This window comes from Haliotis rubra, unplaced genomic scaffold (assembly GCF_003918875.1).
Source record: "Haliotis rubra isolate DU_JTF1 unplaced genomic scaffold, ASM391887v1 Scf73, whole genome shotgun sequence".
NCBI lineage: Eukaryota > Metazoa > Mollusca > Gastropoda > Lepetellida > Haliotidae > Haliotis > Haliotis rubra.
In genome coordinates, this window is record NW_025767446.1 from 2,623,421 (window position 1) to 2,644,463 (window position 21,043).

The following is a 21,043-nucleotide window of genomic DNA, read 5'->3' on the forward strand; positions in this document are numbered from 1 at the left end:
TTCTTCAGACAAGGGGCGATGGGGTAGCCTAGTGGTTCAGATGTTGGCTTGTCACCCAGAAGACCTGGGTTTGCTTCCCCACGTGGGTACAATGTGTGAAGCCCATTTCTGGTGTTAGCCACTGTGATATTGCTGGAATATTGCTAGAAGCGGCGGCGTAAAACCCAACTCAATCACTCACTTCTTCAGACATACCTAGGTTGCTGGGCACCAATTTACTCGGTATCCACTCAAGGCATGAGAAGGATTTGATCAAGGGAGAAACACAGATACTTTGATTTATTGAGTCACCAGTTATTTACTGTTTACTGATGAAAAACAGTTATAATGTAGTTCATACTGTTCCACTATCCTGGTGCCGGAAGGTTTGGGTTGTTATGTAGAAATTGAAATGGCAAAGTAGTATTATTGTATTTTTCCAAAAGTGATCAGAATCTTTTCTGTATATATTCATTGTTATTTATCATAAGAATTACCAGTTTTAACAGACATCCAAAAACTGATTAAATTTCAAATTTTGACAATTTGTCAGTGTCCTTACTGTTTATGTCTGTTGCCTTTAATTAAGAACATTAGGAAGCTTTTGATGCATGTTTCAGACATTATGATCAGATGTGCAGACAGAAATGAGTGTTTTGTTTCACATTGATGAACAAATTTTGACTAAGATGCTAAAGATTTTATGTGTCAAGTGACATTCTCAGGAAGAACTGGTTCCAAAAAGGCATGAGCCATGAGAGCCCACTACAATGAGTTTTGGGTATTACAGTGTGTAACCTTCGAAGTGTGTGTTGTCGTGTTCTAGAAGCTTGTATTATCAGCTGTTAGTTTTCTTTGTCAGTCTAGTTTCAGTTGCATCCAGGTTTTAGTTGACAGGATTCTGGTTCAGAATACGTCCCCACAATATGCTTGTCCAAAGAAGCGTCAAAATGGATAAAGCTATGTGAAAGGGTAGATGGTGTGTCATTATAATCCATTTACGTGATGTTATGTTTGATGTTTGTTGTTTGTTGTTAAATGCTGTCCTGAGCAATGTTTCAGCAATATTATGACAGTCCGTAAATAATCGTGTTTGGACCAGAAGATCGAGTGATCATGAGGACACAATGACATGCATCAACCAGTCAGCAAGTCTGTCCTGTTCTGTCAAGCATGGGTTGCTGAAGACCAATTCTAACCCAGATCTTCTTGATTGGCTGGTCCAGACTCACTTATAAGTCATCTTCATGTAACTGGAATGTTGCTGAGTGCGTTGTTGAACAAATACAGATACATACATACAAATCATTGTAAACATGCTGTTATATTGCTTGCACAAAATGTTTTCATGCAGGGATGTAAGAAATAATGTGTAAATAAAGTTTCGTTGTTTTTTTCGCAGATGTTCCGGTCATGGAAGATATCATGGTTGAAAGCTTCTCTGTAGAAATGACATCAAAGTGGAAACGTACATGTATGTTAATTTGTGAAAGATGACGTGAGACAGTGAAAATGTGTTCTTTCACAGCCAAAGACTTTCTATTTACATAGACACCCTTATTTACCAGATATAAACATGAACTTTGACAATGGTCAGGGTCTGAAATTTGGAGTGTCAAACTATGGCCAGGGATTGGCAAATGCCACCAATGTGTGTCACTTTCAGTATATGGGGATGGGTGAGGCTCAAGGGGCCATGAAACCAGGCCAGGGGATACCACAGATGCCGGTTGACCGAAATGCATTTGTTCCTTCATATCACAATGTCGGACTGGCTCACCATCAAGGCAATCCAGGAGCCCAAGCTGGTTTTCCAATGGGGGTCAACATCTCTATGTCATCGCCCATGTCTTTCAACTCCCTGCCCCCAATGGAAAGCTTTGGTGGACATAACCAAGGATTCCCACCCAACCAGAGACCGGGGATGAATTACAAGAACTTCAATAACTGGGTCGGTCCAAACCAGAGCAATCAGACCTCCCTTCCAAGCATTGGTCACTTGTGGTCACACTTCCAGCAACAGCAGATTCAGAAGCATACTGTACAACAGCCTCCCCCACACCAGCAGAACTTCTACCCCAACCAGCAGCATATGCAGGGTTTCCAAAATACACTTGCCCTAAGTCCAAATATGGCGGGGGGACCACGTGGACAAAACATCAGCTATCAATACCAAGCTCAGAATCCGACCGTTGTGAACCATTCTAGGATGTATCAAAATTTCCCCCAGGAGAGAATGCAGAACTGTATATATGGAAGTCAAAACGTTCCGGCAGTCAGTCAGAGTGTTTCTGGTGTCAATGATCAACATACTGCTAAAGCACCTGGCCAGTCACATCCTGTTCCCCATGTAGGAACACCTGGTCCTCAGGTGACGGCCATTTGTAACCAGGTGACTAAAACTACCACCACGATCACCATGACCAACTGTAACAGTTCACCCCTGACCACTGCAATGGCACATGTGAATGTGACGGTTCCTTCCGTTCTTACGTCGGTTGCTGTGACCAAACCTTCAGAAGGAGCTGGAGAGAGCCCTCGACGAACCCCGGGGGCGGAGACAGTGCCATCGGTCACTGTATCTGGTTGTGCTTCACACCACACTAAGCCCAAAGTAAGTGATGGTGCAGATTCTGAGGGAACTGAGTGCGAACAGGACTCCATGGAATCCAAAGACATTGAACAGAGTTTGCAGATTGTTAAGGTGCCGTTTGGCTGGAGGAGGACGACAGAGGATGGGGCAGTGGTGTACTACAGGTAAGCATGCTTCAGTCTCAAACACAATTAATACTCTGGGGATGCTGCAGTAGATGGTTCAAAAATTAATATTTGTGTCGGGCATGACAAAAGAGCAATACATGTACCTTTTCCCCTGGTCATGTTGGATAACCTGAACAATGGTGTGATTAATGCTTTAGTATCATTAGATGACTATTTCCTTTCATAGAAAAAAAAGATTGTAACCGTTACTGAAAACATTTGTTTGAAACAAAAATCTAAAGCCCTGCAATAAATATATAATAGTTGATTGTTATATAACTAGCATTAAACTCGTTCACTCATTTACTCACAGATTAAAATCGTCTATGAATATTTATAAAAAAAACTATGATGCGAGGCATCAGCATGGTGACAACACAGCATCATGTTTTCACAGTTATAGCAAAGAAATCTAATGCACAATAAAGCAATTTTCCATAATATTTCATCAGCACAGATGTGTTTAGAACAATATGAACAGTAGTGATATCAGTTTGTTCCAGTTTTACACCTTCACTCTTCTTTTGACTAGCATGCGATTACATCCAAGTAGATACGTTCTTTGAAAGGCATTTTGGAAGTTGTAAAGATGAATGAAAACCAAGTTCTATGGATAGTCAACTTCTGTATTGCAACGAGTGCGACGTTTTGGAGTAGTTACTAACACCGTTATGAAGCAAGTGATTATTTTCCTAAACTTAATATGGTTGACTATTCAGTGTCTCCCTTTCATCATTGTGACAAATCTTCCAACACATGAGGGCTTTCATTAGCATAATTAATATAGATATAATTGGACAACTAACAACATAATGGTAATATGAAAAACTCACATACCCAAACTGAATTATCACAGACAATTGTAAACCAAACATTTGAAAGGCATGAATTTCCTATACAATCACTCATAAACCCCCCATTTACGCACATACCGTTTACAAAACTTTTACAAATAGACCATGGCAGCATGTCCACTGTGAATAATCATTGTCTTAATGCCTAAATATGTTGCTGATACTATTTCTTCAAATTATGCTCGACCGCCTCCGTGGTGTAGTGGTTAGTATCCGCCTGGAGAGCGGAAGGTCGCGGGTTCGATCCCCGACCGCGTCATACCAAAAGACGTTAAAATATGGTACTTGTTGGTCCCTGTCTGGCTCTCGGCATTAATGGCAACAACAAGGACTGGTCGGCTTGGAGTCAGTATAATGTGTCTGAGTGGGGTATTCATGCTTCACTGCGGTATGGTATCTCAGTGGGCTAGCACTATAAAACCAGCTTCAGTCTGGGCTAGTACAAGCAGCTGCACATACACATACACACGCATGCACGTCGTCATATGAGCAAAATATTCTCAAGCACGACGTTAAACCCAATTTCACCTCACCTCACCTCAAATCATGCTCGTCGTTGAATATGTATTGAACATGTCATGATTTACTGAGTGCTGTATGCTTTTTCACTGTGTATTGAGTATGTCTGCACAGATTATGTGGAATAAATTTTCGATCATCAATTATACAGTGTGATGTTCAGGTTAGTATAGACACTGATAATCAAGGTATCTTCGACCTAATGGGGCGGTGGGGTAGCCTAGTAGTTAAAGCGTTTGCTCTTCACGCCGAAGACCTGAGTTCGATTCCCCAGATGGGCACAATTTGTGAAACCCATTTCTGGTGTCCCCTGCCGTGATATTACTGGAATATTGCTAAAAGTGGCGTAAACTTAACTCACTCACTCAACGACCTAGTTTACATGTAAGAACAGCCCTGTGTTTTGAGACCATTTCAGTCGTATTTGCTGCTCTTCCAAAGTACGGAGTTCACATGCCTCACATTTCAGTTTGTATGCCTTAAACAGATTTTTTTTGTTTAATGCCACACACAGCAATATCCCAGCTATATGGCAGTAGTCTGTGAATAATCGAGCCTGGACCAGACAATCCACTGATCAACATCAATCTACACAATTCGGATACAATGACATACGTCAACCAAATCAGCGAGCCTGACCACCCCATCCTGTTAGTCACCTCTTAGGGACAGAGAAATATGGATGTATTATGCAACACAAAATTGTGCTTCCAGTACAAGCAAATGTTTAGAATGGCCAAAAAAATAATGTGTGCAACGTTCCGACGGATGCACAGTTAAAGTCATACAGAGTTCGTGAAATACAAGGTTTCTGTAGTTAAAAGGTGTTTATGAAGTCTTACAGGACCCTTCTTTACTTACAGGGCCCCTGAAATCAGTAATAAGGGAGGCTCTGGACCTTTAGTGTTGTAGGTCAATGTAAAACCCTACCCGTGAAGATCCAGGTTAAAATTGGTGTTCAGTAACCCATGCTTGTCGTAAGAGGCGACTAACAGGATCGGGTGGTCAGGCTTGCTGACTTGGTTTACACATGTCATCGTATCCCAATTGCGTACATCGATGCTCGTGATGCTGATCACTGGACTGTCTGGTCCAGACTTAATTATTTACCATCTGCCCTCATATAGCTGGAATATTGCTGGGTGCGGCATTAAACAACAAATCGGCCAACCAATGTAAAACCCAGATGTTGGAATGGTTTGATTCTAATTCTATTGGAGCAAGAATGCAAAATCCATATATTTCTGTTCTTACAAGAATACACTCAATGCTTGGATTCAGTCACTGAGATTTGGTTTAAAAAATAACTAAGAATCAGCCATCACTTTATTTAATACTTTAGCAATTAAACTTCTTTAGCCGTTAAATATCCAGTGTCAAGTTTGAGCTGTTTAAACCATAGCTAAATTTCTACAAATTCATGCAACTATACTCAGCAGCAACAAAACGTCAGTACGAATTCAAAATTAGATAGGCACTGTAATCAAATCATTACAGAAATGGACATAATAAGTAGGGGTGTCACGATACACCAATCTCACGATACGTATCACGATTTTAAGGTCATGATACGATACGTATCGCGATACATAATTTTCGCGCCTTTTCATAGCATTACCTTACGGCAACTAGGCGCTCGCTGATTGGTCCATCAAAATAGTCTAGCCAATCACAAAAGCTGTTAGTTTCCAACCTATTTTTTAAGTAAAGCTAGCTACATCTATTTATCGGAGCGGTCTCGTATAATTTTACTATCAAGACTTTGAATGAGATGGATATAGCTTAAAAATTTGAATCGATAAAGTTTTAAAATAGGAATCGATACACGCAAGCATGTATCGCGATATCGTTATCGTCAGTAAAAATGTATCGATGCATCGATACATTCGCGTATCGCGACACCCCTAATAATAAGCAGATCAAAAACATTTTTTGTGTACAATATCTTGACACATCAATGAATAACTCAATTTCAAGACATTACGTGAACGTTTGCAGTCCATTCAGACTCTTTGACTTCCGTATCTAGTGTGACCACCACGAGCGGCAATAACTGCAGCACAGTGTATCTGCATGGAGTGCACCAATTGATTGATGAAGGCCATTGGCACCTGGAACCACACTCTGAGAAAGGCCTGGTGCAATAAATCGGCTGTGTTCGGCCTTGGTTTGACATTATTCAGTCTCCTCTGAATTTCATCCCAAAGATGTTCAATAAGGTTTAAATCAGGACTAAGGGCTGTCCACTGCATAATGTTGACACCGTTCTGCTGTAGGAAGTCCCGTGCAGCTCTGGCAGTATGGGCCCAGGCATTATCATGCTGGAAAATGTTGTTCCGGTGACGTGCGAAATGTGGTATGACGTGGGGTCTGAGAGCTTGGTCGATGTAGCGCACTGCTGTGATGCCGCCTCCTCTCCCTGGACCAAGGTTTTGGAACACCACAGGACCCACTCTCTGGTTCAGGCCTATTCCACCCCATACCATGATGCTTGCATCTCCCCATGAGTCTCTTTCCATAACACATTGGTCTGAGTAACGCTGGCCACGTCGTCGCCATATTCTTGTTCTGCAATCTGCAGTTGATCCGCAGTACCGACTCTCATCTGTGAACAGAACAGTTCTCCATTGCCTGTATCGCCAGTTTTGGTGTAGTAGGGCAAACTGTAGACATTCACGCCGATGACTCGGGGTGAGGATAGGTCCACGGTAAGGTCTCTGGCAATGGATGTTCCCGCTGTGAAGACGTCGCCGTACTGTATCAGTACTGATTTGTATTCCATGTGTTCCCACTGTCTGGCATGCTGTTTTGGATGCCTGCACAACATGGCGCTCTTGTCGTCTTGTGGTCACCCTTGGTCTGCCAGTAAGGGGGCGATCTTTTGTGGTGTTTGTGGCCTGGAAACATTGCTGGCAGCCTGTAGATGGTCCGAACGTTGACCTGGAAGTGATTGTGCAGTGCGGCCAGCTTCAAGTCTTCCTAGAGCCTGGTTCCTCTGAGCTGTCGTGAGAAGGGGCATCCTGCTGACGTTGTAATGTGACTGTTTCAACCAGGTTTGGGGTGCATTTTATAGGGCTGGTACATGTGAACAGTACGTGCAGCAGGAGTTGCATGAAAAACATGGAGAACACCGTACCATCTCCGAGATCGGGTTGCGTTTTTGAGACCTTTCCTGGGTTCCATTCTGAGTTTAAGAAGGAATGTCTTTGCTCAGGTAAAGTTGGAGATGTTGTCAAACATATACAATCAAACATTAAGTGAGTTTACAGTTATCCGTCTCTGGGACGGAAAATTCCTAACTGGCGTTTCTTTTGCTGCTTAGTATGTATATTGAACAGAAAAGAAGAAAAGAGCGAAGAACACCCGATTTGTTTCTTACTGCAACAGTTCTATTGTCAATATCTGCCAGTCCATCATGACCTGATTTCCGTTCCTCAGCTTCTTTTGCATAATATATACAAGTCTTTATGATAAAGGTGTCTTTTATAAGTTATTACGATGTTCCGCTGTTCGTCTGATTATTCAAGAAAACCGTGAATGTGTTTAGCATCTGAAAAACAATCGATAAGTACGATGAACACCGTCCATTGCAATCCGCACTGAATTTCGTTAGTTTACAACGTGATTAACTTGAGTCCACCAGCGGGTTTGTTGATATGCTATTTTTGATGGTGTGAAGATGTGTGATCGCTGGGCAACCTTTTTTTATGTTAGCCACGATTACCCCATGGTTTAGCCGAATCTGTGGTAGCGCAAAGAGCGTTATTGTGAAGGATGACTGTAAACTGATGAGAGCAACAGTCATCAGAAACCCAAACAAGAACTCTGCCTTGAATGTTGGAACGCTCGTGTTAGGGGCCCCTGTATGATACACATGAAATCTCTCCAGTCAACCATCACAAATTTGCACTTTGTTTATGGTGATTTAGGATAATGAAATGTCCTAAGGCAAGCAGATATGCCATTTAGGTCAACATGATCATCCAGATGAAGCTAAGAACTCTTGACAATATTGTGAAGAAGTTGCAAAATCTAGTCAATGTTGAATTGTGTGACCCCCCAAAACAAATCTCACAAAACCGAAACCCCAAAATAAACAAAGTAATCAGCAATTATTTCTGTTAAAATCTGTTTAGTTAGTTTTTCAGCTCATCTGACTGAAAGTTTTTGATGGGAAGAGTTACATCACTTGTGTATAGATCTAGTAAGGATTTTCACACAGGATCAATACCCATATGTCATCACAATAGTCTGTATTAGATGTTATCAGTGACACAATTTTCATATCAATAGTTATGAATTCTTTCCAAGGACGATATTTCTGATTATAGATCATTTCAACAATCATGGCCTTGCTTGACAGGGTTCGAAATATTCCATATATTAGTGTGCCATGCTATGTAAATATTTAAATGGCACGGCTAAAAATGTTCTCTGTGCCCTTATGGCACGCCTAATGTTTTAGGTCCCTGCCTGGCGCTCGGCATTAATGGGTACACTGTCGGCTCGGAGTCAGTATAATGTGTCTGAGTGGGGTATTCATGCTTCACTGTATCTCAGTGGGCTAGCACTATAAAACCAGCTTCAGTCTGGGGTAGTACAAGCAGCCGCACATACACATACACACGCATGCACGTCGTCATATGAGCGAAATATTCTCAAGCATGACGTTAAACCCAATTTCACCTCACCTCACCTAATTTTTTAGAGACATAACTCACCTTTAGTCATTTAATCCCCAAAACAAAACATATGCACAAATGACAAACAAGCAAAAACATTCATTGACTTTATCGCCCAGGAAATCACTGGAATTATGATGAATGATATAAGGAAATCGGGTTGTTTTTCCATTTAGAATGTTGGGAGTACTGATAGTTCGGTTAGTGAAGAGGAAATTGTGTAAGTTAGATATATTGAACAAGTGAACCTGTCACAAAATTCTTAGCTATTAAAGGGGCTGGGAAAGCAGAACAAATGAAGCTTAAGAAAGCCATCTTAAACAGAAGACATATCAGTGATAACAGAAAACAGGTTACATTTGTTGTTTAATAACAATAAATTTCAAGTGATCATCACCATTGCTACTGTCATTTATTCTAAAAACATTGGGCACACTTGATTTCTGAAAGGCACATCTGAAATATTGGTCTGGTGCCCTAAGGCACACTTAGAAAAAAAATAATTTCTATCCCTGCTTGAAATACATTAATGGTTATCAATCAGTCGTCTCTGTAAAATGTACTGAGGTGTGGCACAGGTATAGTTAGTGAATAACATGTGACTATTTATGATGCTCATTAATTGTGAATTTGATTCAACTTAAACGCACAATAGTTGGTGGCACTATAGGGAACGTACACACAGGCCCTCGTGTCTTTGCGAGGATTAATGATTAAAAATATATTGTTTTTGAGATGACCCCCAACTCGAAATGCTTCACAGTACAATACACCATGACAAGGCCGGACAATTCGATGCACCCCACCTGCCTGCTTTGCCGATAGCTACACTACCATCGTGTGCAATCGATTAAAACTTAATGTAAACATAATCATGGATGATTGGCCTGTTGAGCACCACCCATGACACCTACCAATTCTTTATTGTTATTTATGCAAGTCGATTGAAACCCGATTTTGGCTCTCAACTAAAAGATCTTGACACAAATGGATGACAATATTTCCACACACAACGGGGGTGTGGTCGAAGAAGTGGTGGGAACAATGCAAAAGACTTTTTCCAAATGGGTACACCTACATCAAGATGACAATTCTAAGATGTTTCGCTAAAAGATCAAAGCGTCGACGGTACCTTATCAGACAATAATGTACGCTTTTTGCATGACGTCACTATGCCATTATTGTGTGCCCCCTCGTTATCAAACGTACCCTTGGTAACCAACTTCACGATGCATGTCAATTGTCATTGCCTCGCACAGCCTCCTACAGTAAATTACTCTGTAGCAACCCGTCTTTTTGTTTGCTGTTGCTTCACTCAGCTAATATCACTGGTGGAAACATTATGTTTATATTTTTCAACCAATATAATGCCTCAGTTCGACTCATAATTAAACAGCGGCACAGCAATGTTCACGGTGTTTACATACACAATGCATCTGTGGAATGTCGCGTAACTAGTCAGCTTCATCTCCATGCACTGATCTAAACTTACGTCCTTGTGCTTTAACTATAATAGGTGAGGGCGAAAGTGTGCTTTATTACACTGTACATGGTGGTAGAGCGAACTGTATTTCTTAATTAATATTCCATGAGTGTGGCATACAATAGGGTCTGATCAGAGGCCCAAATAAGCTGAGTATCTGGGTAAAATACGCATAGAACATTTTTCAATTACGCACTGAAAAATAGCGCATTTAAAATGTTAGATACGCAAAAAGTTTAAAACAAATGCGTACGGAATATATTTATAAAAATTGCTTGCGTAATGAAAAAGACATCGATTGCTATCAAGTTGTACCGTTAGTATAGAACTAGTGTTGTACTGTCAGTATAGGATGAGTGATTTTTTATGAAATCATTCCCATTATATTTAAGTTGGTTTTGATTAGGTATGACATAAGGCAGAACATACCTGCTTAGTAAACTTACTCAATGACATAATACATAGGTGAATAAAATGACTGAAATACGCCCATATTTAAAAGCAGTGGGTAACGGAAAATGAAATACCCACTCAACATTCATAATACCCACTCCAAGAAAATACAGTGGGTACAGTACCCACATGAGCTAAATCTTATCTGGAGCTCTGGTCTGATGTACAGAAAAAACTATTTCATTACTGTGGACCTCAGTAGATTCTCATGTATAGGGCCTGTAAGTCGTGTGAGGCGTTACTTCCCTTTATACTAAGCTGGTTCCCGGCACCCTTTGCATGCAGCAACTTACGATATGCGAGACAGAGCCCAGCTTACTTCCGGTACCAGATTTCTGGTGACTAACATATGTTCAAGGACCAGTTCTGGTTCCAAATTGCACAACAACCAAATTGGACATTACTAGACCGGACCAAGTGTACAACCATGCTTGGCTATCACAGTTGTTCACAGTTGTCATAGTTGGCTAATTTGGGGATGGTTATATCGGACATTTGTTATTACGGCAAGGATTATTGGTTCCTTACCGTCAACTGACAACCATGAGACCATTCGAAAAGGTATGAAATGTTGTCTGTCACCAGAAGTGCTAAGGTCTCGCAAAGTGTCGTGACCTACTTACGAGCCCTATAGTATAACATGCTGAAAAACTTTATCTTATAAGTGTTGATAAACAACTCTGTTACATAATGCCCAGAACCATGGTATAATTAACAATATCCCATTATCAGTGATTGTCTTCATCAAACCTGTCCTTGTTGCAAGAGATGACTAACAGGATCAGGTGTTCAATGACTTGGTTGATGAACATAGTTTCATGATTTCAATCACTGGATTATCTGGTCCAGATTGAGTAATTTACAGACAAACAACACAGCAGGTAACTCCTGTGGAAAACAACCAACAGACAAACGCAACATGGAATCTGTTCATTATTCATGCACCATCGATAAAAGCTAAAATATCCTGGTCCTTTGGCATGAGTGGGTCTGTTCAAGGAGCCAATATTGATATTCTGATTGTGTTACCTGGCAATCAGATCACGTACATTATTTGCTGAAAATACATTGCACAATATTGAATAACAACTTGAGTTTTAATGAAATACAAATACAATGCAAATATAATGCAAATATCAAGTGCGCTTAAACTATACTAATACAAATAGTTGCATGATGGGACCAACTGGTGTACTGTGTAGACTTGTACACAGTTGGGAAACTGTTAAAATGAATAATTCTCGGTAACAGGTTGAAACTTTTTCATCCGACAACACAGATTTCAGAAGCTTTACAGGTATTGATAAAATCCACACTCTTAATTGAGAGAACTCCCAAGAGCTTGTGGGAAGCAATGACATTGTACTGTTTTTATTCTCATTTCATTAATGGTGCACATTTTATATGTTGATCTGCATTTATTATTGTCCCCCGCAGCAATGCGGAACGGGGGACTATGTATTCAGCGGCGTACGTATGTCCAGATTCTTGTTAACATGATATCTTATGAACTGTTGTAGCCAATGTCTTCAAATTTGTTGACAGCCTAAATCGGGGATTACCCAGACACCAGTCGATTTTGGTGACCTTGACCTTAGTTTCACCACGACATTTTGACCACTTTTCAAACTCTTGTTAACGTGACATCTCATGAACTGTTGTACCCAATGTCTTCAAATTTGGTGACAGGATACAATGGGGGATTACGCAGACACCAGTCGACTTGGGTGACCTTGACCTTATTTTCAAGGTCACCACGACACTTTGACCACTTTTCAAACTCTTGTTAACACGATATCTCATGAACTGTTGTACCCAATGTCTTCAAATTTGGTGACAGGATACAATGGGGAATTACGCAGACACCAGTCGACTTGGGTGACCTTGACCTTATTTTCAAGGTCACCACGACACTTTGACCACTTTTCAAACTCTTGTTAACACGATATCTCATGAACTGTTGTACCCAATGTCTTCAAATTTGGTGACAGCCTACATTGGGGGATTGATTTTGGTGACCTTGACCTTATCTTCAAGGTCACCACGACACTTTGACCACTTTTCAAACTCTTGTTAACGTGATATCTCATGAACTGTTGTACCCAATGTCTTCAAATTTGGTGACAACCTACATTGGGGGATTGATTTTGGTGACCTTGACCTTATCTTCAAGGTCACCACGACACTTTGACCACTTTTCAAACTCTTGTTAACGCGATATCTCATGAACTGTTGTACCTAATGTCTTCAAATTTGGTGTAACTTATGTAAACGTGATGTCTCATAAAACATTGCACCCAATCACCATTGATTATGCGGACCAGTGATTTCAGGCATCTTATATGTGGCCAAAAATAAAAGTAGTAAATATGTTATAAATATTCCATTCTTTAGCAGCGGGGGACATTGCCATATTAGTGGCAAACACTTGCTGTCTCTTGTACTGCAGAAACATGTCAGAACTTTATGCGTTTTCTTGGTTCACTGAGTCCACATTATCAAGCAACTAGGGGTGGTTGTGTAGCCTTGTGTTTAGACATTGGCTCGCCATGCCGAAGACACGGTTAAGTTCCCCAGGCGGATACGATGTCTGGTGTCCCGACATGATATTGCTGGAATGTTGCTAAAATCAGCGTAAAACCTCACTAACTTATTCACTCAGAACTTATTCGTAGATAGGGGCGTTGGGGTAGCCTAGTGGTTAAAGCGTTCGCTCGTCACGCTGAAGACCCGGATTCGATTCCCCACATGGGTACAATGTGTGAAGCCCATTTATGATGTCCCTCACTGTGATATTGCTGGAATATTGCTAAGAATGGCGTAAAACCTCACTCACTCACTCACTCACTATTGGTAGATAGGACATTTGTAAGCCCCAAACAAACGTGAGTTAAACAAACACGCTGAGTCTCTGATAGTCTCACATGTGGCTCTTGGGAGAGGCACAGTATCAGTGATCCAGTAGTAATGGTCCAATAGTGAAGGTCCAATAGTGAAGATCCATTATGGTCCACTGTGAAGACAAAGGTTTATTTAGAAAACTCATCTGATCCCACAAGTCAGGGAAGGACACAGTTGTGATCTTATTATTTGATACAAGGTTAACATCAACCAGTAATGCTTGCTGTGGTTGTTAGGTTTAGTTGTTGAAGTCTTTATAGTGTTATGATAACAATGACTAGACACTTTGTCAAACACTGAACCACCTCAGCAAACATGGCATGTTTTTGCTTGTCAACTTCAGGTGAAATTTATTCTGTTACAGAAGATCAACTTAATTTAAAAATCTGAAATCTTTCTAACATGATTAATATTACAAGACCAAACATGTGTTGAGCAGATTTTACGCATAACAAGTTATGCTTTTCATATCAAACATGTGTTGAGCATTGATATTGCTGGAATATTTACAAGTTGAAACTAAACTCAGTCAGTCAGTCAGTCATATCATCTATGTTCAACTGACTGAAAAATAACTTCATATAGAAGACATTTTTCCCCCAATGTTATTTCAGCTAAGACAATCTACTGTATAGTCAGTATGAACGTGTTATGGCTATTAGCTAATTATGTAACGGTGGACAGTCAGATTACTTATTTATTTAGTTCATTGTCAAAACTTGTTACCATTTCTATTTTGTTTTTTCATATTCTTACTTGCTGTTGTATATTACCCACAGAGCTTTAGGGGTGTGTCAACTGGGCAATGGCAAAACTGTTTATCCAAATTAAGTTGGGACTTCTTAATTGCGTTGCAGATTCTTAATATGCTAAGCATGAATGATTTGGAGAAAAATCAAGTCAGAAGAATGTTTTCATCCCCCACAATGCAATTTGTGGGGTGGGAGTTATATAATGGACACTGTCAGTCCATGGGTTCATTTGTCCGGGCAATGTATTTCCAGAGCAGACCTTGAAAACCGTACAATATTTCCTCACAAAAGTTGGCACATAGATAGGGTAAGTGGTGTACTCGTGCTTTTTGATATACAGTCAGACCTCGTTAATACGAACACTTTGGGTTTTTTTAAAAAACGTTCGGATAGTGAAACGTTCGTACTGCTGAAACCACAGTATATCCACCGAGTTACTTCCCCTTGATACAACTACAACTTAAATAAAATTATTTTTGAATGAAAATGCAAGCTTACATTTATAACGTCCAGATAAACCACGAAGGAAGCAAAAACTATGGCGATTTTTTTTCCATTTGTGACATGTCATAACATGCCCGTGCCTTTTTCTTTTATATTTTCATTTTTACGTCATTAGAAAATTATTATAAAAATATTTCTTAAATAATATGTATGGTCGCCTATTTCCCGATATCTGTGGCTTTCCGCTCGGTAACATGACATAACAACAGAAAATACCTGCGTTTTCTGAGCATCGTATGAATAACATGGGAGGCGAATCGTTTGATGTCGGGTATCGTTCGAAAGCTCTGAACATCAACAACATCACTGAACCCTTGCCGAGAGTATTTGCACAGTTGTAAGAAGCGATTTTATTGGATACAAAGTGGTTTTTAATGACGCTTTTTCACTACAGTCTGCTATAAGGGTCGTGATTAGTCAAAATCAGACACGTGACCTAAGGCAGCCAATCATATTACGGCAATGTAATTTACGGTATCCGTCCTCGTAAACGAAAACTTTTAGATTTAGACGAAAGTTTTGGGTACAATAATGCTGTTTTGAACATATTAAGCAAGAAATCGCTACCTATACGTAAATTATGGAACTTATTGGACGTGTCGTGCTAGGTTATGACCTGTGACAAAAATGCTTCATGTATATATTTTGTTGATTTTATTCATTAGTTTATTCAATTTATTTAATGAATTCCTCGAAACATCGTTACTTTGCTCTTTGACAATGTTATTGTGGACCCGCTGCCGAAGCATGTGTCCGAGTCGCTAAGTCGCTAAACAAACAACGTGTCACTTTGGGTGGACCAGTCAGCAGCGCGGTCAACTTCAATCGTTCGGATTAACGCAGCTGTTTACAACGTAATTAGTCCAATCCGTTCCGACTGACCAGCGTTCGGAGGCGGAAACTGAATCATCGGATTAACGAGGTGTCAATTATATACAATATATAGGGAGATGATTTGGTGCCCAGTGAGTAGCGATCGGAAGTCGGTGGATTCGGATTAATGAGGACCGGATTACCGCGGCCTGACTGTATTTGGATTTTTTTTTAAATATTTTTTGTTGGCACAAAGATAGGTTATTTTATAGAAAATGTAACCGTGTACAGAAGTATTAATGTCTATATAAAGGTAAAACAAAACTTTTATATTTATAAGTTATAAGAAGTAGCAACAAGAAAACCATATATGAAAGTCATGATGTTCATAAATAGTGAAACTGACAGAATTGTTAGAATGTATGAACATTAAAGTAGATCACAAAATATCTAAAGCCAGTACCTTAATTGAATACACAGGTAATGAAGATCGGAAATAATGATATTTGTGATGAACTTTGTTATCGAAAAATCTTTATCGAAAGTTTTTATGATTTTTTTATTATGGAAAAAATTACTCCACAAATACAATTACATTTGACATGCAATCAGTGTAACTAGTTGATGCTTTCAAGACAAGTGTTAACCATGATAGGGGATATTGACGACTTTGTCTTCATTTTGTTTAGACTGAATTGGTGTACCTCTAAAAAAGGAGTGTCAAACTGCAAGGCTACCGTCACAAGTTTAATTAACACAGTACACATTACGAATAATTAAGAAAAGACATTCTATTACTTATGCATGGAAAATTAAGAAATATTGGTGTGGAAAATTCAAGATGATTGGTCTGCCACCCATCATCTAAGATTCTCCACACAAAGAAGTGTCAACCAAGAAATCCTTAAATAGACACTATATCAGAATGCGTTGAAACATGTGAATACACTGAATGATGTATGTATCTCCTGGCAGGTGAGTTGGGAGAAAGAGGTTATTTTGTTCATAGCTAACATGTGAAGCCCATTTCAGCCATGATATAGCGGCGTAAAATTAAACTCGCACTAATAAGTATGATTAAGCTTATTTCTTAAATCACTTGACATTGTATTCTGAGAAAATATTAAATGCACCAATACGGAACTAAGCATTAAAACAGCTTTCTCTTTATTGATACTGTTAGCTATAAAATACTGCATGTTTGATAGGCATTTAGAAGTTGGTAGGGTAATTATACAAGACACTTGATATGGATTTGCAACTTGCTTATTATTTAAACACAACGTTTCTGGGCTAATACTTGCCACTTCATCATTCACCTGATGAAGGGGGACCGCCTCCGTGGTGTAGTGGTTAGAGCGTCCGCCCGGAGAGCGGAAGGTCGCGGGTTCGATCCCTGACCGCGTCATACCAAAAAGACGTTAAAATATGGTACTTGTTGGTCCCTGCCTGGCGCTCGGCATTAATGGATACAACAAGGACTGGTCGGCTCGGAGTCAGTATAATGTGTCTGAGTGGGATATTCATGCTTCACTGCAGCATGGTATCTCAGTGGGCTAGCACTGTAAAACCAGCTTAAGTCTGGGCTAGTACAAGCAGCCGCACATACACATACACATGCATGCACGTCGTCATATGAGCGAAATATTCTCAAGCACGACGTAAAACCCAATTTCACCTCACCTCACCCTGATGAAGGGGCAAGCATTAGCCCAGAAACATCGTGTGTAAATAATAAAGAAGTGGCACATCCATATCAAGTCTCTTGTATTAAAAAAAATGGTTTTCTGAACAAATCCATAGAATTAATACATACATTTGTTAACCTGAGTTAGGAAAGTTTTATTTCCAATTTGGGGATTTGTAATGGCATTTGCTGCATTTGTTTCGATTTGTAATGGCATTTGCTTCGAGCTGAATATCAGCCCCGCTCTAGATAAGTCCCTGACTTAGAAAAATGTTTGAACTGCAGTCTAACTGACATGTTTTCATTGCAGTCCCAGCAACACAAGGCTTTGTTCGTACCATGAAGTATGCAAGTATCTGTCTGCAGAGGGCACCTGCAAGTGTGGCTTGGAGTGTCCACTCTTGGTGGAGAAGGTGTTTAACTTTGACCCACTGGTCAATGGGAAACTGTGGACTGTGGATGACATGGCTACAGGGGACCTCACCAAGTTGTGTATTCACAAACGCAAAATTATTGCAATGGCAACTTTTCAGAGTAGTCGGTCGATGTCTGTTTCTAAAGCTACGGATAAGATCAGTCATTCAGGAACAGGAGGTCATTCAAAGAAAGGTAAGATATTTGATGTGCTTAAAGATGATGACTGGTCGTATGTTGTCTCAAGACATTTAGTTGTGATATGTTGTGGCTTGGATCCAGGAAGTTTATAGGGAAATAGTTTAATCACAGCATCTGACATAACTGATTATCTATAGCTATACAGGATCCCAAACTTAATGGCCTAGGCAGGCAAATTGGATTTGAATGTTTGTTAAAGTCTTTATTTTCCAAAATTCTGAGGAATTGCATCACTATTTTAGCAGTGCATTTGATGCAAGGATGTTGAACTAAGCATTCTTTCTCATAGTAGGGCAGATAATGGAAAAATCATTCACTTTGTGATACAAGCAACAAAATTTGCATACATGTTCACTTTGGGACACTTACTGAAAAAATAACGTTGGCCACTCAAAATTCCAAGATGGCCACCATTTATATTACACTATCTTTGTTTCAGCTCCTAAAAACATAATTTCTCTGAGATTTTCAATGTATTTGTGTCTCAGTGTGTTAACTAAGATATCGTTTATGCTATGTAGCAAAATATTATTGCTTCCAAAATCCAAGATGGCCACCAATTTTCTAAAAAAGACAAAGTTTAAAAATATTTCTTGCAGTTTGAACTCAAAACAAGTCAGAATCAAAAGAAGTCTCCATATTTGACTTTCATCATAACATCTCTAGATTGGATGGCGTAATAGGCTAGAAAACACATTCATTTTGCTGAAGGAAATCCCAGATGGCCGCCATATTATATTTTAAACAAATGTCAAATTAGGCAAAATATTTTCAACTAGGTTTCGACTTTTTTGTCCCAGATATGGTTGGTGGTATTCATGCTGATCAAACAATCAGGTTGGCTACACCTGGAGAAGAGAGATATTATTCCAAATTAAGATGGGCGCCATTTGTTATTCCACAACTTTGATTATCAGATCATGATCACTTAATACAGGAACATGATTTAGAAGACAATGAATGTTCAATGATAGTTTTTATAGCTTTCCAAAGAACGAAATTATTGTAAGGAAGTATAGCCATCAAAATCATCTATACTGTAATTGTTTACCTGGCTCATTTGTTTCATTTATGATTGCCTCTCTAAATGATCTGATCAGCGTTAGGATCAATAGTTTCATGTCCAGTGGCAGATTAAAATAGTGAAATTGAGAGCTTTGCGACTTACGCTTCTCACTTTTCAGCAAAGTTTAAGAGGGGTGACTTTGGAATAGGCTATGCTTGATGCAGCTATGATGTACTTTAAATTTCATCACATATATCTTAGAATTTGTATAACACAATTTGTTTTTGTTTACTAAAATCTGATTTTAACATAAGTCAACAATGTTCCTTACCAGGAGATGAGATATCAATGTTTCAATATATTTTCAGAAAACATATTGTTTATACCATTTATTTATTTATTTACACCAAGTTTGATAACTGAAAAAAAAAAAAAAATACAAAACAACAACATTTGTTTGTTTGGGTCCAAAGTTATCTAATTTTGAATCTATACTACTAAAAACAGAAATGCATAGCTGAAAATAGTCATATGGTACAGGACAGTGATAGAGAAAAACTGTTCAACATGTTTTGTCCAGTGGAAGTAGTGGTGGGACGTAACAAATGACATGTGCAGAAAGGTCAAAGTCACAGAGCAGTCAATATCTTATGTGAACGCCATTAGCAACAATGGTTGCCTGGCCTTGGCGTCCCATAGATTGGATCAGATTCCGGATGACCAGATATTTTTCGTGCAAAATCAGAAACAAAGCAGCAAGGGTCTGCAGTTGAGGATCACACTATCTCGCACATCGATCCAGTTCGTTCCACAAATGTTCAATTGGGTTCAGCTCTGGTGATCGGCGGGTCATGCAAGATGCTGAACGTTGTGCTGAATCTTGCTGTATGCGGTCGAGCATTGTCATGTTGGAAAATGACGTTTTGACAGTTCATGAATGGAATAACATGAGGCCTGATCATTTTATGGAACAGTAACGTCGAGCTGTAAGATTGCTTTGGACGTGAATAGCATCGGGTCTTCCACTGCCTACCCAAACCATAACACTCTCGCCACTGAATCTGTCCACTTCCTGTACGCAATTGGGAGCATACCGTTCATGACGCACTCTGTACACACATGCTCTTCCATCAGGCTGAGGATATACCAGCCCACGACTCATCACTGAACATGACAGTTCTCCACTTTGTAATGGTCAGTGGAGATGGTTTCGAACCCACTGTCTACATTGTTGCCGATGATGTCGTGTAAGGATAGGTCCTCGCAAGGGTCTCCTAGGAAGACTATCAGCCAAACGAAGGCGGTTTCTGACAGTTTGGTTCGAGATTGTTCGGAGTCCTGGCACTACAGATGTTGTAGAGAATGCGGTCGTCAACCTGTTCCGTAAGTGTCGAAGAATAAACCTGCCCTGGGCGGATGTGGTCACCCAGGATCATCCTGACCGAGGACGATCACGTGTCGTTCCATACTGCTGGTGCTGATGCCAAAGCCTTCCCATGGTACTCTTGGACATATAAAAGTGCCTTACAACCGTTGACTATGACTCACCAGCTTCCAAATGACCGATCGCATTATTGTGCTGAGCCTCGGTAAGTCTAGGCATGACTTCACTTCAAGATTTACGTGTGTCAATTGCCGCTAAAACGATCAGACTCCTCTGGTTTCTATTGTAAATGTTGCACGGATTGTGCATGCTGAGCGAAGTGCATGAATCACATCACTTCATTCTTTACTATCTTTATAGAGAAAACACAGATTCAGTTGCGTTTTGGCAACAGGTTTTCAATGGCAATTGATTCAAACTCGGAAACTGTTGGAGGGAACGTTCACCATTAGGGCTGTGTATTGGCGAATAAATTGTATTGCAATATATTGCGATTCAGGTACCCGTAATTGCCTCGCGTATTGCGATATATTGGGAACTCGTCAATCCTATTTTCTACATTATAAGTCCCTAAACATATATGTCATGATTCTTTTTCTCAAAATTAGGTTGCATAGTCAGGAATTATATTTTCTTTTTTATACAATTAAT

General features: G+C 39.8%; 1 protein-coding gene across 1 annotated transcript in view; it reads left to right on the top strand.

Annotated features, from left to right (window-relative positions):
* Nucleotides 1–21,043, top strand: part of LOC124259631 (methyl-CpG-binding domain protein 5-like) — a 34,207-nt gene that overhangs the window by 2,194 nt on the left and 10,970 nt on the right. The window contains 2 exon segments of the mRNA XM_046693800.1: nucleotides 1,382–2,736; nucleotides 17,698–17,996. Of these exon segments, the coding sequence (XP_046549756.1) occupies nucleotides 1,556–2,736; nucleotides 17,698–17,996 (1,480 nt within the window). The 5' untranslated portion in view covers nucleotides 1,382–1,555.